The following is a 26,634-nucleotide window of genomic DNA, read 5'->3' on the forward strand; positions in this document are numbered from 1 at the left end:
AGCTCCACAAATGGCCAACGCTCAACTACTAACGGCAAAGCCAAGTTTCTAGCTCAGGCTACAGGAAAACAAAACCCACATTCTTCCTCTCCAGTTTAAAGCCAGCATTTTTAACCCACAAGACAGAACGTGGGCTCTTCTCCGCAGAGCTGGCAGCGGGGGCGGCGGAAGTCGTTCCGGGAAGTACAGAAGCTGCCCGGGAAACTTCGTAGTTTGGGACTCAACCCACAGCTGTTGAGGCGCCATAGCAACGGGGGTGGGGGGGCCGGAAGTACTCCCCTAGTGAGCGGGAGAACGCGAGTAACTCACCAATAGGTGTTCCCTATTGCAGCTCTCCCCGCCTCGGAGGCGGGCCCCAAGAGCGACTTCCGGCGTGACCGCTGCTGGTCGGCTTCCGGGCGTGCGGTGCGTATGAAGGCCGCGGGGCGCTGCGGGGACCAAAGCGGGCGTCGTTGGGGCGACGGGAGGACGGCAGTGGGGTCTGCGGGGCGTACGAGAGCGGTGTCCGGCTCTGACGGGGATATTGATGCCCGCAAAGGGCACGGATTGGGACCTAGCTCCGTAACAAGTTAATTGTTTATTTCTAATTTAATTTTTTTTTTTAAATATTGACTTTTTGAGACGTGGTCTCACCATGTAGCCTAGGTTGCTCTGGAACTCCTGTAGCTCCTGTCTCTGCCTCTTAGTGGGCCAGGCGGAGAAAGTGCGCCTCGTCACTGTGTTCACTGTCAGGTGACTGCACGTACCTCTCTGTCCAAAACAACCACCCCAGCCTCGTGCCTGCCCCCCCCCCCCCCAGTGCCCCCTTTGTTTGTTTGTGGAGCCGGTATTTGAAAGCCCGAAGCTAAATGTGTTCAGAATTATCGGTTTGTCCGATTTGGGAAAGGTTTAGGGTTCCTGTATTATGTTGCACATAGTACTGATAACCCCAGATCACATGGCTAACCCTGACCAAGTTCTCAAACAGAAGACTGGAGAAGTATAGATAAGGAGCCTAGACTGCGGTTTTACTTATTTGTGATTATGTGTACGATCATGTTTTTCAATACGGAGTTTCTCTGTGTAGTCTTGACTGTCCTGGAATTCACTCTGTAGACCAGGCTACTCCGAACTCAGAGATCCACCCGTCTCTGCCTCCTGAGTGCTGGATTTAACGGTGTGCTCCACCACTGCCCAGCAATCATGATTTTATTGTCTGTCGAGTTCGTTTTTTTTTTTGTTTGTTTGTTTTAAATCTACTGGAAGGGGCATAAGAACAGAGACTGCTTTTGTTGTCCCACCCCCTTCTCCATCTCCGTCACCTGTGTCCCTTTGTAACTTCAGTTCCTTCCTCTGTGAAAATGCCCCTCTTGAGGTTCTGGTGAGTTTGAAACCAGGCTGTGCGGTCGGAACACCAACACTACCTAGCACAGGCCGCCCGTTGGTGCCCAGGCTTTGCTTATCGTATGGACCCCTGAATTTTAAAGTCCTTTGGGTAAGCAGCCAAGTAATCCTCTCTCAGTCTCTCTCCTATGGCTGTCATAGCAGCATGCAGGCATGGCTCCTGGGCACCTTTCCTACTCCCACTTCTGACCCCCTTCCCCAAGTCACCCCATTTGACCTTTCCCTCTGCCATACTTCTCTCTTTGACTGTATTTACATATTTTTTATTATGTTATATGCCTATAATCTGTAGAACAAAATAAAAAGCACCTACATGTGTGCCACCACCAAATTAAGTATACTATTCCCCCCCCACCACCACCACCACCAGAGTCCTCTCTACTCCTCAGAGTACTCACTGCTCTGGATTCGGCTTCCTTGCTGTTGGTAGGTCTCACTGACTGTGTATGGTCCTGTGATGAATACCATTTTCAGTGTTTGGCATCCTGTGTGAATGTGTGACTTGCTCTTTGCATCTGGTATAGTTTTGTATTGTTGTTTTTTTTTCTTTTGAGACAGAGTCTCTCTGTATCACTGGCATTGTAGAACAGGCTGGCCTTGAACTCAGATCCATCTGTCTCTGCCTCGCTGCTGGAGAGAAAGGCATGCGCCATTATGTCCAGCTTTCATGCAGTTTTGAGCAGCATCCATGCTGATGTGAGTAGCCCTGCTTTCTTCACTGTACTGGTCCACGATGTGATTAGAATCCTTTTAGATGGCTATTCCTTGGTTGATAGGCATTCATAGTGTTGCCAGAGTTCCGTTACGGGATGCCTCTATGGACACATTTCCTGGGGCCAGTATGTATATAACAATAGTGTCTCTGGGGCCACTCAAGACTGCTGGAATCTACTCCACCAGAAGTGGAGGGAAGTCGTAGTCACGCATTCCACTCTTCACCCATCTGAAGATCCCTTTCCCTCCTGTTCCCTCCCTTTCTTTCTGTTCCTCTCTCTTCCTGTTTTCTTCTCTCCTTTGGATTTAGTGTGTGTGTGTGTGTGTGTGTGTGTGTGTATGTTCATGGTGCCCTCAGAGGCCAAAGCCTTGGATCCCCTGAGTGTGCTGGGAACAGAACTCCAGTCCCCAGCAAGAACAGGGCATGCTTTTAATCCCTGAGCTGCCTCTCCTTTCTCTTTCCTTTTTGATAGGCAGTCTGTCTCTCTAGCCCACACTGGCCTGATCTCAAACCTGCTCTTCCTCCTGCTAATGCCATCTGGATTCCAGGATTCCTGGGTGTTGCTGTAGTGGTGTCAGTGTGGCGCTGTATTCACTTGCCTGACCACAGTAAGACTTTTTCTTTCTTTTTTTTTCCCAAGACAAGGTTTCTCTGTAGCTTTGTGGCCTGTCCTGGAACTAGCTCTCGTAGACCAGGCTGGCCTCAAACTTACAGAGAGATCCACCTGCCTCTGCCTCCTGAGTGCTGGGAGTAAAGGCGTGTGCCACCACCACCGGCTGACTGCTCAGCTTTTTAATGCACTCTTGTGTACACCAGCCTCTTACACTGTTTCTGTGCTATTCTCTTCAGTTCTTCCTTCTTGTTCTGTCGGGGTTCTTAGTGTATTCTAAAGAAGATTCTTGTGGTTATGTGTATTTTAAACACCTTCCAGCTTGTAGCCTCCTCCCCTTCCTCCCCCTCCTTTGGTATTTTTGGTGCAGGTTCTTTAATGAAATCAGTCAGCAATGTATTTTATGCTTTGTCCTTTGTGGCTTTTGTAAAAGGACATCTTTTTCTACTCTTGGATTATATGTTCTCCTAGTGTCATTTAAAGTTGTAAAGTTTTTCCTTTTTAAAAACCATGACCCTGTAGGTTTGAGTTTGTATATGGTGTGAGGTAGTGGTTGAATTTTATTTTTCACATATGGCTAATCATTTGCCTCAGCACTGTGTGTATGTGTGTGTGTGCGCGCGTGCACACACACACACAGCAGGAATATATACCACTGCATGTAGGTGTAAGTCGGAGGCCTACTTTTAGGATTGGTTCTCCTTTCACAGTGTGGGCCTGGGGATCAAGTTCAGGATGTCAGACTTGGGCTTGGCAGCAAGCATCCCCATCACTGACGGATTCAGCCGAGAGCCCACCATGGCAGCTTTCACAGAAGGTTTGCTTTGGCCCGAGCCCTGTGCTCCACCGTGGCGCGTCTCCACACTCAGGCACACCTCCTTCTGAGTTCTCCATTCTGCTCCACTGGTCTCCTGTCAGTTTCTGTACCCTTACCATGGTTCGTTCACCATTCCTATTCTGATGTCTGGTGGGACTAGTCTTTCCACCTTTGTTCAAAGATATTTGACGTTTTGTCTGTAGTTTTAGAATCAGCTCGTCAATCACATTTGGATAATTCACAGAGCCTGCTTGAATTTTGATTGACTTCGTATTAGTCTGATAGCACTGGTCCAGTGTCATTTTGAAGTGGCTTCTTTCATTTTTATGTTTGCTGCCGTTATTTTTATGTGCCATTTTGTTGATTAAGACAATTTGTGCAGCACAAGAGCTCCGTGGTAGAGAACCTGTCTATCATGGGTGTGGCAATATGTTGGACCCCCCGCATCACACATATGCATGCATACATGTAGTTTCCCTGCTTTTTATCTTTGTTAGCTTTTTAGTGTGAATGCATTTTATCAACTTGTTTTTTTGTGTGAACTGACTCCATATTTGCTTTTTACCTTTATTCTGACTCCCACTTTATTGATTGACATCGTTGCTGGAATGGATTATTTATTTATGTCTCTTTTTTTCTTTCTTTCTCTCTTGCTTTCACCCTACCAAGGCCTAGGATCTTGGGGCCCCTGCATCACCAGACCTGGCTAGGAGGGATTATTTATAACTGCATTCCTTAAGCTTTGAACAAATGGACTTTTCTTAGTCACCTCTTTGCTATTGGCTTCTGACTTCATTGCCTCGCGGTCAGTCCAGTCTGTAGCCTGTCTCTCCAGCTGCCTTGGCTTGTCCTGTTCTGCAGCCAGCATGGTGGGCACAGTCATCCCCTTCATCTTCTGCTCTTATGTACACCACCTCTCCCTGTGCTCTGTGTTGTGTTCGCCTTGTGAACCCGAGGACTGTGAGCTCCCACCTAGTGTGGACTAGTGTGTGCTGCCAGGATCCTGATGAGTTGACCTTGAGGCTCATGAGGCCTCATTGTAAAGGCCGAACATTTTAAGCAGTTGTGTGTTCTTGTGTGACCTTTTGCCACTTTGTGATGCTCTCTATTTCTGCTAATCCTTCATTTATTTTACTAGAAAGTCTATTTTGACTCATTAATAAAAGCTCTCTCAGTTTGCAGGATAGTTAGGTTTCTAGCATTTAGAAATAATGGAACATACTTTAAAATCTTGTCTAAGAGTTTTTAATCTTTAAATTGGTTTTCCTTTCTTCTCTTTTCTTCCCTTCCCCTTTTCTCCTCTTCTGTATCCCAGGGGTTGAACCTAGGGCCTGGTGCATTTTAGGTGAGCTCTCTGTTATTGAGCTATTTTTCTTCATTGTTATTATTAATCTAATTGTGTAACCAGAATTCATGTTACCTGTCACGCAAAGGCAGAAATTGAATCTTTAAGCCATGCTTATTTATTGAGCTGGCAAACTGGGAAGACAGAATTAAATTAAAAAAGAAAAATGTAAGCCAGGCACGGTAGTGCATGTCTTTTGTCTCAGCGTGCTCAGGAGACAGAGGCAGGCAGAGGCAGGAGGATTTCTATGAGTTTGAGGCCAGCCAACATAGTGCTTTTTACATAGTGCATTTTAAGCCACCAGGACTGCATACAGAGACTTTTTCTCAAAAACAAACACAAGTCTACCTTCCTTCTCTCATCTTCAGAAAGTTAATTGACGGGGCAGGAAACAGGCTGGCATCACTGCAGGGTGCAGTCTTGGCCCTCTGCTCTGGTGGTCAGCCTAACCTTCAGGGCTCATGATGCTTTTCTGGGTATCCTCTGCAAAGTTTTCCCTTTTATAGTCTTTCCTTGTGTTTGGGGAGAGGAGGACCAGAGTGCGATGCATGGGTGTGTGGCTGCTGGCCTGCATGGACAAGAGTAGATAACGGAGGGGGCAGACTTAGGGCTTGTTGAAATGTACATGCTGGTGAAGTGTTCTTGAAGGTGGCTGGCAGGCAGGCAGTCAGAGAAAGTGGCTATGAGGAATGTACCTTTCCAGCTTAGAGAGCCAGCCCATGAAGCTGACGACAGTGACACAGATTTTTATTTTTATATCTTTTTTTCATTAAGTTCTTGGGAAGCCTTTGGTAGTCTTATTTCACTTAAAATCAGGTTTTTTTTGCCTTAAAGATATGTTTTCTTATTGCTTTATAGACAAACAGACTGAGCATAATAGCTAAAAATGTTCTCAGTCTGTTGGCCTAACGTCTTGGCAATATGCTTGTTGGAACACAGGATCACCTCAGATGAGTGATAACTGCTTCACAGTGCTGAGCTGTGCCATGAGCAGCAGCCAGCCAAAGGGGCTCGGTTGTAGTACAGCGTAGATGCATGTGAGGACCAGGCAGGCCTGGTAAGCAGGACTCTCAGTGCCTCCACCCAGCTTCACACCCATGTGCTTAGTGCTTACAGGGCCCCGCCTGCCTGGCAGGAGCAGGTGTTTTGATCTGCCTTGTGTCGTGTGCTTATCAGCTCTGATCTTTGTGGTTTGTAGAAAGATAAGTTTTTATTACATTTATTTTTGTGTGTGTGTGTGTCTCTGTGGGCGTGGATTGACACATGCTGTAGCATTTGTGTAGTGGTCAGAGACAACTTGCACGAGTTGGTTCTTTCTTTCTACCATGTGGGTCCTGGAGATTGAACTCAGGATGTGAGCCTTAGTGGCAAATGTCTTTACCTGCTAAGGCATCTTGCTAGACCCAGAAGATAGCTTTCTGAGAGAGTGCAGTGGACTCTAGAAATAGCCCACAGTCCTCCTGTGATAAATGCTTTATTGGCAGCTGGGGAGAGTGGAAGGAAACCAGAGTCAAGTGCTTCTCGGGCGTGTTCTCAGCAGTGGGTGTTATGCTTTTATAGGGAGAATTCAAAGCTTTGACTTAGTTTCTCAAGGCTGTTGAGCTGGTAAGTGGTCCAACTAGGGTCCAGACTCAGAACTGTCCAGTCGTAATTGGCACAGGGTTGGTGTTTTTTTTTTTTTTTGTGGCACTAGGCTATTACCTGTGTTAAGTCACCCGAGTTACAGAAGTTCTTGGGAGAATATTTCTGTCATTGTTCCCACTCTGCAGGCCAGAAACTGAATCATATGGAGACTTCAGCTGCCTGCTTACCACTTCATACACAGTTAGTCCAGGAGGCTGTGGTTCAGCTGTGGCTCCAGCAGCTCTCAGTCCACACTGCTCAAAACCAGTGGCACGAGCTTGAGCCCTGACCCGATCTCTTCACTCCTGCAGTCATCAGCACAAGGAGCCGAGCTCTGACAACCGCAGCAGTGTTTGCTTGTCAACACAGACTAGGGCAGACCCCCCACCATTGCTCTCCCGCAGGTGACGGTGGCTCTTCTTTTTCAGCTCCCCCGACATGCAGGGCAGCACGAGAAGAGTGGGTGCCATGACGGATGTCCATCGGCGCTTCCTCCAGCTGCTGATGACCCACGGTGTGCTGGAGGAGTGGGAGGTCAGGCGTCTGCAGAACCACTGTTACAAGGTCCACGACCGTAAGTGTTGTGTCCCTGTTCCCAACAGCCCCTGGTCTGTATTGACCTAGTAATTTTGGGATAACAGCATGAGAGGTCATCTGGTAGTCCTGACCCGACCATTCAAGACTCTGATCTCATCTTTCTCCACCTCCCTGAAGTGACTCTGACGCTTAGTCTGACAGGCAGAAGCCTGGACTCTGAAGGCGTAAGTTACAGTTCACAACAGGGCTCCAGTGTATACTCCAGCTTTGATGTCTGTCTTAGCTAGGGTTTCTATTGCTGTGAAGAGACACCATGAAAACAGTAACTTTTATAAAGGAAAACATTTAGTTGGGGTGGCTTCCATTTTCAGAGGTTTAGTCCATTATCATCATGGTGTGACATGGTGACGTGCAGGCAGACATGGTGCTGGAGAAGTATCCAAGTGTCCTACATCTTGATTTATAGGCAAGGGAATTGGTCTGTCTCACTGGGTGTGGCTTGAGCATATAAGAGACCTCAAAGCCTGCCTCCGCAGTGACACCCTTCCTCCAACAGGACTACAGCTCCTCCCAAAAAACCACACCTCCTAAGAGCACCACTCCCTTTGGGGAACATTCCACCTCCTGGTCTCCAAAGGCTTGTAGCCATATCATAGTGCAAAAATGCGTTCAGTCCAACTTCAAAAGTCCCCCATAGTCTATTATTGTTTCAAACCTATTTATAAGTCCAGAGATCAAAGTCTCTTATCTCTTAACTGTAAATCCCTATAAAATCAAAACCAAAAGCAGATTACTTACTTTCAACATTACCAAATGCAAGGAAGGGAGCATAGCAAGGAAACTTGGACAAAAACAAGACTGAAAACCAGCTGGGCAAACTCGAAGCTCTGTGTCTCCATGTCTGATGTCAAACACCCTTGAGATCTCCAATCCCTTTCATTTTGCTGACTGCAGCACGCATCCTTTCTTGGGTTGGTTCCACTCCCTGCCAGCAGCTCTCCTCAGCAGGTGTCCCACGACTCTGGCATCTCTAACATCTTCCAGTCTCCAACAGACCAGACTTCAGTTTCGCAGCTTCATGCAATGGCCTCTCTAGGCCTCATTCAGGGACACTCCTGACACATGCCTGGCCTCAGTGGCTTTCCTTAGTCGCAGAGACAAATTCCATAGCCCTTCCTTTTCTTCTGTCCCTAATTCCAGAACCACATCGCCAAAGCTGCCAGTTCTGCTGCTTATTGGGGCTGGAACATGGCCTTCTGGTTCAATTACATCTTCACCAGCTCTCTGTTTTCCATGGTTTCCTTCACTGTCTAAACTTGGCTGTTCTGGAACTTGCTCTGTAGACCAGGCTGGCTTTAAACTCAGAGATCTGCCGGCCTCTGCCTCCCATGTGATGGGATGAAAGGTGTGGGTCACCATTCATGGCTCTAGGCTTCCTTTTAGTTCCTTCTCACAAATTGGAAACTTAGCTGGGTGGGATCTTGCCCTGCAGTCACCATTCTCTTTATTCTATTTCTTAATATATTTATCTCCTTGAACACAGGATTTAGCTCTGTTCTGCTTCCTGGTGCTCCTTTTCTCCTCAAATTTTACATTTTGTTATTTACCCTGCTTAGCTTTCTCCTTTTCATTATAAATCTCCATCAGAGTTAACACTAATAATCACACAACAGAGTCTGTACTAGGCTGTTTGTAGATTTCTTCTGCCAGCAGAATAAATCCAAAATACTTTAACCTCAGACAGACTTTTGGATAAGGACAAAACCACAGTCAGGTTTACCACAGCAATACCTCAGTCCCTGGTATCAACTTCTGTCTTAGGCTTTCAATTGCTATGAAGAGGTACAATGACCATGGCAGTTTTTATAAAGAAAAAACATTTAATTGGGGTGACTTCCATTTTCAGAGGTCTAGTCCATTGTCATCACGGTGTGACATGGTGACGTGCCGACAGACATGGAGCTGGAGAAGTAGCCAAGTGTCCTACATCTTGTCTGTCTTGTGGGACATGGCGTGAGCATATATGACCCTCAAAGCCTGCTCCACAGCGAGACACTTCCTCCAATAAGACTACACTTCAACAAGACCACATCTTCTAGTACCACTCCCTTTGGGGGCCATGCTCCTCCAAACCACCACAGTGTCCTTGTCTCCAGGGTGGGGAGAGTGAGCATAACTCACGGGATCCTGAGAGTTGAGTGTTTAAAGCAGAATGCCTGGTACTGGAGGAGTGCTAGGTGGCTGTTGTTAGGAAGAGGGCAGCTTAGCAAACTGGCGGGGCACAGCCTTAGACACAGCCAACCATGGAACAGGTGCCAGTTGTTCCCTGGGCTACCCTTACGCATTTGGAACCTCTGCTCTGCAGGTCATGGGAGGTGTGAGATGGTACTTGGGGATGGGGGTTGGCACATACTGAGGCCTCCAGTCATTGGGGACAGTAGAAACACGAGGTCAGTGGTGAAAGATCCCTGGAAGCACAGAAAGCCGACCTTGCTGAGTGTCTATATGGGCAGATTGGTAACCGAAAAGGAAAGTTGACATTACTTTGCAGTATTACTGTTAGTTTCTGGGAAAGTGCAGAATTATTTTCCTTGCTCAGAAAAGTACCAGAGTGGACTGGAAGGCTGTGCTGTGTACTCAGAGGTGCTGGCTTTTGTGTGGGAAGGTGCAGAAGGAGATGGTCAGTGGGAACCAGACACTCCTTATGCTGTCTTCCTTTATGAAGGAAGAAAACTGAAACTGAACACATTAGAGTGTTAGTGTACTCCTTTTTTGTTTGTTTTTCAATACAGGGTCTCTGTGTAATATAGCCCTACCTGTCCTGGAACTCCCTTGCTTGCTCCTTAGACAAGGCTGGCCTTGAACTCACAGAGAGTTCACTGCCCACCTCTGCCTCTCTGGGATTAAAGGAGTGCGCCAAGACCGCCTGGTATTGTTAGTGAACTCTTGACAGTCTCTTTTAGCTCATGGCAATAAAAGTGTTTGGTTTTGTTCTGCATTTTTGTTTCCCTCCCTGTATTTCTAATTTTCAAGGGAAAAATGGTTTTTAAAAAAGCGAGCCCAGGCAGGAGGAGTGAGGAAAGGGGTAGGGCCGAGGATAGAGAGGAGAGGACACCAGGAAAGCACATGCAGTTGGAGCTCTATAGAAGGAGGTGGTGCCCATAGAGACGAGGGCCAGTGGACCGAGAGAGGAAGGCAGACCGTAGAAATGGGGTTCCTTCGAGATGTGCCGTGGGGAAAGAGTGAAGGAAGGCAGGAAGAAACCTGTTCTCCAAAGCAGTGGGTCATGAAACACTCTGGGAAGTTCCAGAAATGGGCTGATGCTCAGGAGCAAGCGGAGGCTAGAGGCCTGAGTGGAGCAGCTTGCTGAAGTGACCTCTGCTCTGGAGCTGAGCTTACTGGCCTAGACAGGACGGAGTTATGTCAGATGATGAAGAGCTCTGAGCCCCGGCAGGGTTTGGAGCAGGGAAGTGTGATTAATGCCTGCTTGGGAACTGACCTCTAAGAAGTCTGTGAGCTGCAGTTGCCTGAACAGCAGTGAAAGGGGAACTTGAGGGACTTACTGAGAGGGAGTCTTAGACCTGTCTCCCTGCTTCAAGCCCCATAGGACTTGACATGTACTCCTCAGCATCCTCCAGAGGTGGCCTGGCCATGTGCTTGCGCTCTCTCTCTCATGCATATGGAGGTCAGAGGGCAGCCCTGGTGTTGGCATTTACCTTCTACCTTGTTTGAGGCAGTGTCTCCTGCCCATGCTTCCAGGATTCTTCTGTCTCTGCCCCATCTCCTCCTGTGAACACTGGGATTAGATGCGCACCACTATGTCTGCTTTCCCTGACTGCTGGGTATTGCAGCTCAGTCCTCAGGCTTGCACAGCTGAGACACATCTCTCTAGCACAAGACCATCTCTTAGTTATGGGGCAGTTTCTGCCTCTTCCTTTTGGTTTCTTGCTGACAGGATAGGTTTGTGGTGCTGTGCTGGAGCTGTACAATGCCTTAGTGCTGGTAATCAAACTGTTCTTGCCTTTATTTGACCTCTAAGTTGTGACCTAACTTTGGAAAGTTCTGTAGACTGTGGTCTAGGAATGGATTTACAGCAGTACTCCCTTATCTGCTGGGATATGTTCTGAGATCCCCGAGTGCACGGCTGAAATTAGGACTAGGACTAAAGCACGGATGTAAGCACAGCAGGAGACTCCCACAGTGACAGAGACCAAGCGAATGTGTACTCCTGTCCTCATGCCACCGTCCTGCCCTGTCCTCACTCGTCTGTGGCTGGCACATGGTAAGTAAAACACCAGAATGTGGCACCTTGGCTAGGCGAGGCTTCTGAAACTATCACACTGTGTGTAGCCTTTCTTCCTTTTTCTTTTCTTTTCTTTTCTTTTTGTTTGAGACAGGGTCTCTCTGTGGTACTGGAACTCACTCTGTAGACAAGGTTGACCTTGAATTCATAGAGATCTGCCTGTGAGTGTTGGGATTAAGGGTGTGTGCCACCACACCTGGCCATTGCACCAGTTTTTGTGCCTGCATGTGCTGAAGCAAACAGGATATAGCCAGTCTGTCATTTCCTGCCCACTATTAAAGAAATAAAAGGGCCACTTTCCAAGAATTTTTGTTACTAGAGATTTTAAAACAAATAATAATGGAGATAAATGATGTGAAATTAAAAATGCTTACAAGACCGAGTATTTCTTTTATATTTTGAAGCAGTGCCTAGGAAGGTCCCTTGTACAATGAGAAAAGCATTTTAAGTGTACAAAGCAGCAATTGACCTGTAGGGCATTGCCCTGCTATTGCCGCATTCATGCGCACCAAAAGCCCTGCTTGTTCTAACCTCCCCTTTTACTGCCTGTAGGGGAATGTTTATTCCTCATTCTCCTTCCAGGGCAGAGTGTAGATTTGTCCCGAAGTTCTGGTGTAAAGCCTTCTGGCTCCTCAGAAAGAATCTGGAGACTTGTCTGTGTTTTGAGAGAACTTGAATTCTATCCAGGGTTTCCATCCATGTGCATGTACATTGTTCCAGCAGTACGGCCTGTGGCTGTCAGCTCAGCTCTGTGCTAGGAACTGGTGACCTGAGTCTCACGAAACATATCATGTCTGCAGACGCCCCTTATAATCATAGGTACACAGGACATTTAGAGAACAGAGGTCACGACCTAAGTGGAGGGTTTCCATATTGGGTTTACCCCAAGCAGTCCAGAGATGGACAAGGTGCCAGCGAAGGCCAGTGAGCTCTTGAGAGACAAACTGTGGGGTCCCCTGCCCCATACTAGACACAGACTGCTTTCTCCATTCTCCAGAGAGTGACTGTTATCCAGCAATTCACTTAAGTTTGACACTCTGTGAGATTAACATCAGATTCCACAAGTTAAAGGGTGACAGTCCCACACACTGTCCCAATTCCAGGTGCTAGTTGCAAGTCTTGGGTCACCTGCACTTCTGACTGTAAATCAAGGGCTTTTGTGACCCCATCCCCCTGTTAGATAATTTGCCAGACTGACTCAGCACTCAGGAAAGTACTCTTATCTATATACATTTGCTGGTTGATTATTAGTGGCTTATCTGCCCTAGTGATGTTGTGATATGACATCATCTATAGCTGTTCTGAGATGCATGTGGCGTGTTGGCTGTAGGCTGGCCATGTCTGCTGTCAATTATATAGCTCAGACATAGGCAGATAGAGGAAATGTGTAGTGTGGGGCTTGGAAGGTGAGATGGCATGGTGCTTTTGAGCCTTCTAAGTATACCACCCTCCTGGAACCTGAAGCTCCTGGGGCCCCACTACTGCTCAAAGGTTTTATGAGGGTCTCATTCCATAGGTCTAATTGATTAGACTGTACCTATTTATAACTCAGTTTCTAGCCCTTCCTCTCTCTAGAGTTTGGGGGATTTTGATGCTGACAGTATCTTTCTGGTGACCAACCCCTACCTTGAAGCTACCTAGAGTTTCCTCATTAGAACAAAAGGTACCCCCTTCACCTTTGTCACCCTGGAAATTCCAGGGCTTTTAGGAGTTCTGTGTCAGAAACAGGGCAGAGGCTGGGTGACATTTCTTGTATGATAGGCAGCAATGCGGTAATACTGCAGCTGACCCGGCTGTCAGCTGTGCAGGGCACAGCCATGGCAGCCTGCCCAAGCTGAGCTGGAGGCACATCCAGAGCACCTCAGAGGCTCTCAGTGTCAGGAGAGTCCCTGTCCCCAGAGAAATGACCTCTTGAAGGCCAGAGAGCCAGGCAGCTTCTGGGAAGACTGGAAGAGTTGCCACTTCTAAGCCCAAGAACCCTCTCCGTAAATTTAAGTAAGAGATATAGATTGGTGGCTGGCTGGCAAGATGGCTCAGTGGGTAAAGGTGCTTTCCACTAAGCCTGATGACTTGAGTTCACTCCCCAGGACCTACGTAGTGGAAAGAGAAAACTAACTCTCTGGCCCTTGCAGAAATAAACAACTGTAAAAGAAACTCAAATTAAGAATACAGATTAAGCATTCCTAAAGCAAATGCTCCACAATTTGAAACCTTCTGAGTACCAGCCTGGCACAGACAGAAGGTTCCTCACCGAGACTTGCGTGCATATTCTTTAAGCTATTATATAAAATTGTCTTTGTCGTCAGGTGTGAGTAAATTTCGTGATTAGACTGGGTTCTCATCCCAAGATGTCTTGTTATGTACAGTCAAGTCTGAAAAAGATCCAGACTGCCTGCCTGTAATTCCAAGTCTGCCCTGACTCTGAGGGAATTGTGGTAAAGAGAAGGCAGTACCTATTCCTTTATTTTGTGAGGCCTGTGTCCTGTGTCATTGTCTCGTCAAGAAACAAGTCATAGACCGCGGTTTACCATGAGCATCCCAAACCTTGATGAGCTGAACCCAACAATGTATGAAAAGATGGTACAGATGAGCAAGTGGGCTTGTTCTGGGAGTGGAGGGTGAGTTTGGTGTTTGAAAAGTCAACCAGTGAGGTCATGGAGCTCAGCTGCTAGTGTTTACCCAGCATGCATGGAGTTCTGGGTGTCCCTCTCAGATGGGCTGCAGCATGGAGGAGATGCTGTGCTAGGATTCTGCTCACTAAAGTGATTGATACGTATTATGTGGGAAGATGCTTTAAGAAATACGTTTTACTGTTTTGTGTGTGTGTGTGTATGTGGTATAGGGGTTGCCTGCCAAGGTGTGCTTGTGAAGTCAGCTTCTGTGCAGTCTGTCCTTCCACCTTTACCTGGGTTCTGGGGCCTGAACTCTGGTTCTACTGCCTCCATGGCAAGTGCTTTGCCAACTGAGCATCTCTGAAGCCAGGAGACATTTTGAGACAAGGTAATGTCCGCTTTGACCCACTGGCTCATCATCCACTAGCATTTCTCCCTAAATTCTTCTTCTAGGGACTGTTGGTACCACTGACACTTTGGTGTTGATTTTCCTGTAAGTTTTATGTTAATTTTTAGTCAAGTTTAAAAATTATCATTTTGGAGATAAAATATCTAAAATGTTAGGTATAAAAAAATTAAGGGTTGGGCAAATGCCTTTAATCCCAGCACTTGGGAGGCAGAGGCAGGCGGATCTCTGAGATAGAGGCCAGCCTGGTCTACAAAGCGAGTTTCAGGACAGCCAGGGCTATATAGACCCTGTCTCAAACAAACAAACAAACAGACAAACAAAAATATTTTTGGCTAAAGAGATGGCTCAGGGTTTAAGAGCTCAGGGATGGCTACTCTTCTTTTTCTGTTTTCCTTGTTTTTTTTTGTTTTGTTTTGTTTTTTTTTGTTTTTGTTTTGTTTTGAGACAGGATATCTCTGTGTACTCCAAACTGTTGTGGAATTCACTATGTTAGCTTCAAACAGAGATATACCTGCCTCTGCCTCCCAAAATCTGGAATTAAAGATGTGTGCCACCACTGCCTATCATTTGGGGTGGCTACTCTTGCAGAGGACCTGTGTACTTAGTTCCCTGCATCCACACTGTGGCTTACAAACATTTGGAACTCCAGTTCCAGGGGATCCAATACCCTTTTCTGACCTCTAGCATATGGAGTGCATAAGCATCCAGGCAAGCAAAACACCCACAGATACTAAATAAATAAATACCTCTAAAAAATGGAAAGATTTGAAAACTTCGCAGTAAGCCTAACACACAACAAGTGCCTGCCATCTGCTGTATAAACAGCTCAGTGAGTTTGGTATCCACCGAACATGGGAGTCTTCCCAGTGTTTGCAAACCTTTCCCTGCCTCACCCTGCTGTGACTCCAGCAAGCTGCTGACACACCTGCATTGCTTTCCTTGTTCTGGTGAGTCACATCATGCTGACCTTCTAGCTATGTTCCACTCTGTCATACTGTCAACACCTCTTCCCAGAGTAATTAGAAGCTGGCTCCAAATAAAATGATCTTGTATTTTTAATGAATTCATTGTGCATCTATCTTCCGTGGCTGTGATGAACAGTTAATAGGCGCACCTGAGTCTGGGTGTGTTTCCTCTGGAAGGGGTGCTAAGATGGGGTGGAGTTCTGTGGGTGAGCCACTGGACTTCATCAGGAGAGGGACTGTGGAAGGAGAGAGGGTGTGGGTAAGAGTAAAGAGATGGGCCTGAAGGTGGGACACGGCATTTGGTTCCACTCGGACAGCACATGGAGCAGGGCAGTCATTGCCTGAGTGCAAGGTGCAGGGTATCAAATGAAGGTGAAGGAGTGGCCTGTGCAGAGGGGGACCCTAGAGTCCTGGTGACAGTGCATGCCTGCACCCACATCTAGCCCCCAGGGATTGTGCTCCACCTCAGACCTGCAGGATAAAGTATTGAAGGACAACAGCTGGGCTGTACAGCAACTGGGCTGTGTAGCTGTTGGCTTCGAGCCTGTTCTGTACAGGGACTGCTCCTCCCTGGGAGGAGGAGTGTGGAGGCCTTGGGTAGGTTGGTGCAGACTGCTGGCCTGGGGAAGCTGGAAGCAGGCAGATCCAGGGGATGCACACTTGGCCTGAGTTGAAGCAGGGAAGCTTTTCAATTAATATGTCCTGGCCATGATGACCCTGTTAGCTCTGAGTAGGAGCTTTGTTTCCTGTGTTGGTTGTTAGGGCTGTGGTCTGACTTCACAAGTCTAGTTGGAGCTTGAGAAGCTGCCTGAGCTAGGTGTGTGGCTGCCTGGGCTACCGGCTCATGGTTAAACTTTGAGTATGGTTGACCACTGCCTGTTTGTCCAGTTTTTGGAGAAGATATCTCCATCCTGCCTCAGTCAGAAACTACAACTTCATCAGATGGCCAGGGACCAAGGTGGATCTTTAAATCTCCTCACAGGAGGCTTCCAGCCCACAGTGGAGTTTGAGAACTGGTAGAGCCCTGTGGTGTACACTGCCCTGAAGGGTCTAAGTCAGTAAACATGCAAAAAAGAAAACACCATGTGTGTGTCTGCTTGGTTGTTTAATAAAAACCTGACTGAGTGCGCAGTTGTCATAGCCTGCCCCTTAGGTGGAAACCTGAGAACCTTGCCCATCAGGGATACAGTAAAGCTCTGGTTTCAGCTGGGCCTCTCCTGTCCCCTGAAGTGCCCCCTATCAGATACTCCTCGAGGGCACTGGGAAGCACAGAACTGTCACAGCTGCTGCTTCTCTAGAGGATAGGTTGTAAGAGTAGTTGCAGTAGAATCTATACGAACAAGGTCACCAGTAAAATTCTGCTCCAAGTAGTTTGCATAGTCTGTGGCGATTTGTGTTGATGTTCAGAATTCAACCATGCTGGAAAAAGTGGCAGCGTGGAGGAGTGCTGCACAGCAGAGCTCTGGCCAGAGGAACGTGCTTGTGTGGCTATACTGTGTACACGGTGGCGGTGCTCATGGGCATTCAGGCCAGAGGCTGGACGGTTAGGTGCTCTGTAGTGAGCACGCCGCCTGTCTTATTTTGGTGCAGCTGAACAGACTTGCTTGCTAGAATGTCTTCCTATGGTAAACTGTGGCTACAGCATGTTTGGAAATGGGCCTCTGAACAAAGTGTCTGCAACCTGAACTGGCTGACCCATGCAGAGAGCTGCAGGATGACCATGAGTCTATTGAGGTCAGCCAAAGAGACCCTGTCTGAAAACCAAACAAAAATACCCACATCCTTTTGTGTTGTGCTGGTTAGTTTTATGTCAACTTGACACAAGCTGGAGTCATTTGGGAAGAGGGGACATCAATTGAGAAAATGCCCAGACCAGACTGACCTATGGACAACTCTGGTGCTTTTTCTCTACTGATTGATGTGGGCAGGCCCAGATCATTGTGTGTGGGGGTGCCACCCTTGGGCTGGTGGTCCTTGGTGCCATAGGAAAGCAGGCTGAGTCAGTCAACAGCACTCCTTCACATCCTCTGCTTCAGTTCTGCTTCCAGGGTCCTGCCCTGAGCTCCTGCCCTGCCTCCCCTCAGCGATAAGACTGTGGTGTGGAACTGGTTTTTTTTATTTTTTTAAATTTATTTATTTATTAAAGATTTCTGTCTCTTCCCTGCCACTGCCTCCCATTTCCCTCCCCCTCCCCCAATTAAGTCCCCCCCCCCCCCTCAGCCCGAAAAGCAATCAGGGTTCCCTGTCCTGTGGGAAGTCCAAGGAACCCCCTCCTCCATCCAGGTCTAGCAAGTTGAGCATCCAAACTGCCTAGAAGCTAAATAAGGAGAACCCAAAGAAAAACATATAGGCATCCTCCTGAATATTAACCTTCAGCAGGCGATGAAAGGAGACAAAGACAGAGACCCACATTGGAGCACCGGACATAAATCTCAAGGTCCAAATCAGGAGCAGAAGGAGAGAGAGCACGAGCAAGGAACTCAGGACCGCAAGGGGTGTGGTGTGGAACTGTAAGCAGAAATAAACCCTTTCTGCCCCAGGTTGATTTGGTCATGGTATTTTATCATAAGAATAGGACCTGCATAAGGCAGGAAAGTCCATCTCCTTATCCCAGCCTGGAGTCAATCTGCCAGGTGCCCTGCAGGCTATTTTTTTTTTTTTTTTTTTTTTAGAACATCTGAATTTTTTAATCCTTCTTTACAGGTTACCTAGACCACTTTTGATTAAGAAAACTGTAGAAAGTTAGTAACTGCCACAAGCGGACGCCAGGTGGTGGCACGTGTCAATTTTCCACAGAGTCCTGCTTTGCGGGGTATCTGAATGCACTGCTCGGGGGCTCTGCTCAAACTTGCTGGAATCACTCATGGCAGATTTTAGTCCACAGGTCGCTTTTCCCCATATTTCTTTGTAAACTCTTCAGCATTCTTACAGAATTTTTTACGGTCCTTAGAGTATTCTTCAGCTAGGTCAGCCCGGAGTGGGTGCTCAGGCTGGGGGTCGTTCACCAGTGCTATGAGGGACTGGATTACTTGGTCGGTTTTGGTGGCTGGCTTCCAGTTTTCAGCACTAATTACCGGCAGACAGACCTGCCCCTTCTCATCAATGTTAGGGTGGTAGATCTTGGTTTTAAATGTGATCTTGGGTGGTTTGAATGGGTACTTTGCTGGAAAGTTGATTTCAATTCTGAAGGCCCCCTTGTCATATGGAGGGTTGTCAGGAACAATAAGCCCTTGCCAAGTCAATAAATTAGCTTCATCAACCTGGATGTTACGGAAGTTTTTCATTCCACATTTGCGGATCTCTTCAAGCTCCTTCATCAGCCTCCTGCTGGCCGCCATCTTGGATCTGGTGCTGCTGCTTTCCCCTATGTTTCTCTTTCTTGACCTGACTCCTGATAATGGAGGAGACAAGTTAGGCAGTCCTGAGCCCAGGGGTTTTCTTTTTAAATGTTGTTGCTTGGAAGAATAGCCACAGAAGATAGAGACCAGTGCAGGAGGCTTCCATCCATGCTGAACAAGAAGGATGACTTCCGTAAGATATTCTCTCTGACCCGTCACAGCATATTGTCCTGGGTGGTGGTTCCTGAGGGTTGGCTCAGAAGAAAAGACCAGTGCTGGGGTAAGCTGATGTGCCTGGTACTGAGAACTGTCAGATTATTCTATGCTTCATGAAAGGTGCTCCACCTCTCACCCCGCCCTCCCAGCATGGCACACTGCTGCACTCCATGAATGTTGCAAGGGAAAAACCCAGAGCCCTTATGCACTCTTTGTGTCCTTCTTGCCAGCTTTTCCTTTGTTCAGTGGTTCTCAACCTGTGAGTCGAGACCCCTTTGAGGGTTGAACGATCTTTTTACAGGATCACATATCAGATATCCTTATCAGATATTTACATTATGATTCATAACAGTAGCAAAATTAGTTATGAAGTAGCAGCGGAATAATTTTATGGTTGAGATACTGTAGTAGAGGGTCTCAGCATCAGGAAGGTTGAGAACCACTGCTCCAGCTGAAGAGTCTGAACTCTCAACAGCTTTGCCCAGCACTGGGATCTGTGGCAGGGCCTGGCTCACTGGTAAACTCAGCAGGGCCTTCCTGTTATCATAGGACAAGTTGGCTCACAATGGTTTGGTCCCCAGGGACTGATTTTTACTCTTATTTTCTCTACCCAAAAATAGCATTTTCTATCTTTGGTGCCTCATTTAAAACAAAAATACTTGTTGGCCAGTGGTTAGGGCAGCAGACTTCCTGGCCGCCTGCTGTCAGGGTACAGTGTGCAGTGAACTGTAGTCCCATAGCCTTAGGAGCAGGCTCTGATTTAGCAGGAAGTACATCAGGAAAGGCAGACTAAACTCAATTATAAAAAAAGGAAAAATAAATCTAAGCCAGGGAAAAGTGCTCAGTGGACTAAACTCTCAAGTCAGAGGATTGCTTTGTTTGGTGCGACACCACCCCGTAAAGCTGGGCCCTGGGTTCTAATTGCTTCTCTGTCAGGCATGCCCTAATAGAGAAGCAGCAGAGCCAACCCCGCTTGGGTCTTTGCCTTTGCCTTTGCCTTTCTGCAACCCATCCTAGTGTGGGACCAGACAAGGACTATACCAAAGGAGGGGGGCTAGACTTGGCATGCTGGTAACAGCTACTTTCCAGCGCATCATCTCTGACTTCAGGAGCCCCTCTGGTGACTTCATCTGGGGTACTATAGTTTTTGTGCTCCACTCCCTTCTTCTGGCAGAGCTCCGTTTTGTGACTGAAGTGATATGATGGGGCTGAGGGCTGGTATGGGAAGGCTGAGGGCGTATGGCTTAGTGCCCGGGGCTGAAGATCTGGAGTCTGGCGGGCCAGCTCCATGTCCAAGTTAGGGAAACTCTGAACACGTTGTTTACTTTCGAGGCAGCCAGTATATAAAGAGGACATTAATATTGCACCTGGCAGGGTAGTTGTAATGCCAAGAGCACCCCACCAGTGTCCAGTGCCCAGCAGGCCGTAAGGTGCATCACAGCTACATAATCCCAGCCTAGAAGAAAAGCAGATGCGTGCATGACAAGTAAGGAGAGAGATCCTGGTTAGGCCCAGAGCCTGCTCTCCTGTAGCTCTGCACTCCACACTGATTAGCTCGCGTGGCCCTTGGTGTTTGAAGTATGTGCCATTTTTCAGGAGGTTCAAGATGCTGAAAGGAGGTTTGGTGTGAGTAATGGTAATCGACACTCTAAATCCTTCACATTAGGATCTCATGACTGGAAATAGTTGCCCTAGAGTCACGTGGGGCCACATGCTATCTCCTGTGACTTTGCAGGCTTGCAGCCTGTAGTTTCTGACCAAGACTTCTGGAGCAATAGAGGCAGACCAGTGACCATTCAGTGTTCAAAGACTGCAGGGGTGGGAAGCACCATCCTATGTAGCCCTGGCACCGGGTGACAGCATCCTCAGTTTTGGTAGCACGAGAAAGACCCCAGGACTGGCTAGATTAGAATGGAATGTGCTGGGAGGCCTCTGGGAGGACATGGGGCTGCTTGACATTCGGGGCCAGGCTAGGGACCAGGTACAAAACACACGCCAGAGTGGTCTTCCCTGTCCATGTGGCTGCTGGGCTGGCGGCAGCACCAGAGTGGTCTTCCCTGTCCATGTGGCTGCTGGGCTGGCAGCAGCACCAGAGTGGTCTTCCCTGTCCATGTGGCTGCTGGGCTGGCGGCAGCACCAGAGTGGTCTTCCCTGTCCATGTGGCTGCTGGGCTGGCAGCAGCACTAGAGTGGTCTTCCCTGTCCTAGTGGCTGCTGGGCTGGCAGCAGCACTAGAGTGGTCTTCCCTGTCCTAGTGGCTGCTGGGCTGGCAAAAGCACTAGAGTGGTCTTCCCTGTCCATGTGGCTGCTGGGCTGGCAGCAGCACTAGAGTGGTCTTCCCTGTCCTAGTGGCTGCTGGGCTGGCAAAAGCACTAGAGTGGTCTTCCCTGTCCTAGTGGCTGCTGGACTGGCAGCAGCACTAGAGTGGTCTTCCCTGTCCTAGTGGCTGCTGGGCTGGCAAAAGCACTAGAGTGGTCTTCCCTGTCCTAGTGGCTGCTGGGCTGGCAAAAGCACTAGAGTGGTCTTCCCTGTCCATGTGGCTGCTGGGCTGGCAGCAGCACTAGAGTGGTCTTCCCTGTCCTAGTGGCTGCTGGGCTGGCAGCAGCACTAGAGTGGTCTTCCCTGTCCATGTGGCTGCTGGGCTGGCAGCAGCACCTAGCACACATCCATTGGCTTTTGGGTCCCCTTCTGGCTGACTTAAGCTCTTGGCTTCTCAGGGACTTCCTGTATCTGCTTTTCTGAATAGAAGTCCCTAGAATTACTCCCACCCAAGCCATGTGATAGAGAAAGACAGATTGGAGAAGAGAGGAAGCTGTGGTCTTGATTGGCTGAGTTAGCCAGACATTATCAGGTGCAGGTGACTCCAGATGTATTAACGGGGACCATGCTGAAGCACTGCTTGAGAACTATGGAGGGCAGAGCTGGGAACTCTGGCTAGTCTCATCCAGGATGAGCCTGGCCAGGAGGCTGTGGAGAAGAGAGGGTGTGTAGGCCACACCTACACTGCTGAGAGCTGTGTAGGCCAGCTGGAGTAGTTGAGGGAGGGTCAGAGGTAAAAAAAAAAATGTATTGGCCTTCAGAGATGAAAGGGGAGATGTGCTCAGAGAAACAGGTCTCTGCTGCTGGCCCTGTTGCCACCAAATAGCAAAGCCAGTTTGGAGACAGTGAGGGTTTGGGGACCTGTTGAATACAAGGTCATCAGTGGAGGCAGCCACAGAGCCTGGCCCCTCTGGAGGATTGTGTGAAAAGAGGGTTGGATCTCATCTCACCCCCAGGGTACTTGGAAAGTACAGTTTGCTAGAGTGCTTTTGATCTACCCACAGACTACATTTTTCTGAATGACACCTTGAGATATTTCTTTGGTGGAAAATATGAATTGTCTCTTTCAGAGGGAGGTAAGACTTGTTCCTTATGTCACTTTGGGTGAACAGGGCTGATTCTGTTTACAAGGGTTATTGTTATTTACTCAGTGAGAGGTGGTGATGTAGAAGAAACTCAAAGTAATAGAATTGATCTTAGAAGAGATCATTAGTCGATTTGCTGAGGAGACCTTCAGTCACATAGTGGAACTTAGCTAAAGGAGCTCCGCTCCCAAACACCCCAGAGGGTCTGCCAACCAGACCTGTGGGAGATGAGGGAAATTTAGGATGCTAGGGTATAAATGTTTGTTCACCAGGATTAACCAGCCTTTAGGCTCCATTTTCATAACAAAGGACACAGCACTGATATAGAACCAGGCATTAGGCCTATCCCCCAAAGATGTACTTCTAATAGCAACTCAAGGGCACAGGGTCACAATCCTTAACAGTTCTGATCACCATTAAGTCCCTGTGCTTTTAGCAGGAAAAGCACTCACTATTCTGCCAGGTGGGAAGGATAGATCTGAGCAACAACTATTGGAAAAGAATAACACTGGTGTGCCTAAGAGCTATTTCTGGTAATATTTTTTCTCTGTGTGAATCTCCCATCTTTCCAAGTAGACAGACTTGCGGTCGCCTGTCTCTGTTTAAATTGTCTGAAGTGTGACTTGGGGCTGGGACCTGAAGGAGACTTAAGGATGGTAGAGTATGTGAAATGCTTAAGTCCACAGTATATATAAGTTAGTGAAACTTTCTGCTCAAGGCCAGCTCTTCCTTCAGCATCAGCCAGAGCCGGACACACTTGTCATTCATGTCTAAGCGTGTGCAGTGATTCCTCCTTGGGAAGGAGTGCTGTTTCTAATACAGTGGCTCTCAAGCACCTGGCTCCCTTGCCAGAGTCAGTGTCAGTCTTCCAGAGTTGGTGCTTGGGGGTCAGAAAGCATCCTCAACCTGCAATGGGCCTGGGCTATGTGGGGAGCCATCTCATGCCCAGGGAGGCTCTCATGGTGGGAGCCAGCAGTGGGAGGTGAGACTCAGTTCTAAGTCCTGGCTTCCATCTGCATCACTGTTTTCCACCTATTAGCTACTATTGATTTTTCATTTAACTTGTATTTATTAAAAAGAAAGAAAAAGAAAGCCAACGCAAACACGTGTATGTTACTGTTACAGTGATCTGTTATTAGCCGCACAACCTGTCCCTTTGGTGACCTCAGTGAGCCTGGTTCCTTAATGTGGCATGTCCTCTGCTACCAATATGACCTTTTGGTTTTTAAACTATCTTCATTTTCATTACACAAGGTTGGAAATACCTGCTTGCTGTAGGAAGCCAAATGGCCACAGCTTATGTCCCTGTGACGACCCCTTTCTGAGTCTCCTTCCTAGTACTAGCCTTAGTCATCTACACAGAGTAGGAGAGCAATTGAGCCCTTCCCTTGTGTGTGATTCATTTGTTTCTGTTATTGTTTTAAACATAAATGGTGGCATGTTTTCTGTTGTTTTTTTTTTTATTTTAAATTTTGTTTTGTTTTGTTCTTTTAGAGACAGGATTTCTTAGTGCAGCCCTGGTTGGCCTGGAACTATGTAGACCAGGGTGGCTTCAGAGACCTGTCTACCCCTGCCTCCTGAGTGCTGGGAATTAAGGTGTGCACCATCACACCAAGCTGACTTTGTTGTTGTTTTTCAAGACAAGATTTCACTATGTAACAGTTATAATTGTACTGGAATTCACTGTAGACCGGGCTGGCCTCCAACTCACAGAGATCCGTCTGCCTCTGCCTCCTGAGTGCTGGGATTAAAGGCGTGTGCTACCACTGCCCAGCTTGAAATTTTTTTTTTGTAGTTTATTTAAAATATATATTGGGGTGGGGGAGCTGGAGAATGGCTCAGCAGTGACGATTAATTGTGGCTCCAGCTTGAAATTTTAATAAATGAAAACAGTAATACTTGGTTTGAAAGTATCACATCGTGGGAGCATAATTCCAGCACAGAGCTGGCCATCTCCCTTCTCTGTGTAAGGTGTGTCCCCTCCCTTTGCAGCCTCTCCTGTCCTTCCTCACCAGCTAATTGGTGTCTGTTCACCTGAGTTGCATCACAGTAGTGGTTCTGGATTTGCCCCTCCTCAGACTCAGGGCTCTTAAGGCTGTGCCTCCTGCTGGTGGCACAGCATGAACTTCTGCTAGAACCAGGCTTCCACAGCTCATACCAGCCCTGCCTGTGCTCGGAGGGGTGCTAGGGCCCAAGCAGGGTCAGTGGGAGGAAGTTTGAGCAATGGCTGCAAGGAATATGCCTCAGAATAGGACCTCTCATGGCATGGCATGGGTCTGTCTCTGAGCCTCTCTTACCCTGCTGTGGCTCTGTACTTAGGCCTGGGCTGGCCCAGGGCCTGCAGTTGTGGCCTTGGATGGCTTCCTTGAATGAGGGCCACTGGCTGGGGATGAAGAGTGGGACAGAGGAAGGAAGGCCACAGTCTCAGTGGTCTGAGATAGTAATCTCTGGGGCCTTTCTGCCTTATTACACCCTCTCTGTCTCAGCTTATCTCTTGAGCACTCTGGGAAGAAAGAAACCGCACAGCATTGGCATTAGCCCAAGAGAGCCCAAACATTTCTGGTTGGGCTGCCAGTGAGGTCAGGTGCCAGAGCGATTGAAACAGGCTGTGTGTGCTTTCTGATGAATCCACTCTCCCTCCCCCCATATTTCCAGGAAATGCTACTGTGGATAAGCTGGAGGACTTCATCAGCAATATCAACAGTGTCTTAGAGTCTTTGTATATTGAGATAAAGAAAGGAGCCACAGAAGACGACGGGAGACCCATCTATGCTCTGGTATGTGTGAGGAAGTGCCCTCTAGTGGCACTTTGGGAAACTGGAGCAGAGGCCTCTACAGGTAGCATTCCTGACCTACTCTTCTGAGAGTGGAGAAAGAGGCAGTGGCGGTCAACTCTCTGATGGAGACACAGCTTGATTCCTGTGTGGTTTATTTTTAGGTGAATCTTGCTACAACTTCAATTTCCAAAATGGCCTCGGATTTTGCAGAGAACGAGCTGGACCTGTTTAGAAAGGCTGTGAGTACAGCAGTTCTCACTGCTGCCTTGGCTGTGCTTCTAATGGGAGGGAAGAGGAGCTGCAGTTGCGGAGGCCACTGTCATGCTCCCAGCTTCCTGGGTCTCACAGGGAGATGCAGACCTCAAATCACCTGCCAAATCGTGCTTGTTGGAAAGCATGGAATGTTAAACCCAAACCTGCACTTTAATGAGGTGTTCACTGAATGCTGATGTGCTAGGGTCCTGTTCTTCCAAGCTTTGGAGCAGTTTGCTCAGCCCATCTGTTACACATGGCTAAGACAGTGGTTCTGTCCTGGAAGCATATAGCAGTTATTGAGAAGGTAAGAAAGGAGTGCCCTCTTTGGCCCCACCTTGGCTGAGCCCTTCAGGACAGGTGAACTTTCTAGTTTTATGGTTTCATAATCATCCTGGGCTGTCAGCAAAGGTGTGGAGAATAAGGCTGGGGCACACCTGTGCATACATAGACACAGGATACCTGTCCTGCCACAGACAGAAGTCTTAGGGAACATGCCCGGCCTGCCCAAGTCCTTGCAGCCTCTTCTCCTAACCCACACTGTCTCTGCTCCTCCGCCTCTGAGTGAGGAGAGGTGCTGCCTTATGGTGCTCAGTCATTTTTCTCCTTCAGGGAGATGGGGGCAGGGCAACAGCCCTATTCTGGCATCTCATCAGTTGGACTGGACATGTCTACTGATGTATATTATAAAGTATCTTCCTGAAGGGCTGTCAGTGGTGTGCATGTGTTGGGCTGTTTTAACCCATCCCTGCCAGGACTGGCTGGTGGCTTAGCTACTGTGCTTGCTATCACATAGATGTAGATGAATGAGACACCTCTTTCTCTTGCAGCTGGAACTGATCGTTGACTCAGAGACTGGCTTTGCTTCTTCTACAAACATTTTGAACCTGGTTGATCAACTCAAAGGCAAAAAGATGAGGAAGAAAGAGGCGGAGCAAGTGTTGCAGAAGTTCGTGCAGAGCAAGTGGCTGATTGAGGTACCCTGATGGCCTTCTACCTGGGTCTCTTGAAGGTGCCCAGCAGTTTTTCTGCATTCATTTATATCCAACTGATGTCAGTTGAACGAGGCCCATCTGTGGCAGTCCCTTCTCTGCTGAAGGTTGTCTGTGACCTATGAGGAGTGCCTGTGTTCCCTGACACTCACATGGTCTGTCTTGTGCTGCAGCCACAAATGGAAGAGGCTGGAGTCGCTGAAGGGGTCCTCTGAGCCCTGATGCAGACAGAGGCATTGTGTGGTGGTTTGAGTGAGAAAGGCCCCCACTGACTCATATGTTTGAATGCTTGGTCTCCAGCTAGTGGAACTGTTTGGAAAAGATGAAAAGGTGTGGT

The 26,634-nt window shown here is 48.0% G+C and overlaps 2 protein-coding genes across 5 annotated transcripts in view; one reads left to right on the forward strand and one right to left on the reverse strand.

Moving 5' to 3' along the window:
• Positions 1 to 347: 347 nt before the first annotated feature.
• Nsmce1 (NSE1 homolog, SMC5-SMC6 complex component) overlaps positions 348 to 26,634 on the forward strand; it is a 31,381-nt gene continuing 5,094 nt past the window's right edge. The window contains exons 1-5 of one of the 4 annotated variants that reach the window (XM_041665952.1): positions 348 to 405; positions 6,922 to 7,067; positions 24,932 to 25,053; positions 25,215 to 25,292; positions 26,136 to 26,282. In XM_041665952.1, coding sequence (XP_041521886.1) covers positions 6,932 to 7,067; positions 24,932 to 25,053; positions 25,215 to 25,292; positions 26,136 to 26,282 — 483 coding nt within the window. In that variant the 5' untranslated portion in view covers positions 348 to 405; positions 6,922 to 6,931. The other 3 variants (XM_041665953.1, XM_041665955.1, XM_041665954.1) reach the window with 3 other exon arrangements.
• On the reverse strand, positions 17,970 to 18,673 carry LOC121457312 (ubiquitin-conjugating enzyme E2 L3-like). The gene has a single exon (XM_041665956.1). It carries the CDS (start codon positions 18,655 to 18,657, stop codon positions 18,193 to 18,195), a length of 465 nt encoding a protein of 154 aa, XP_041521890.1. The 5' UTR covers positions 18,658 to 18,673; the 3' UTR covers positions 17,970 to 18,192.

Source organism: Microtus oregoni, unplaced genomic scaffold (assembly GCF_018167655.1).
Source record: "Microtus oregoni isolate MIOR12 unplaced genomic scaffold, Mior012 000016F_ref0000370, whole genome shotgun sequence".
NCBI classification, from domain to species: domain Eukaryota; kingdom Metazoa; phylum Chordata; class Mammalia; order Rodentia; family Cricetidae; genus Microtus; species Microtus oregoni.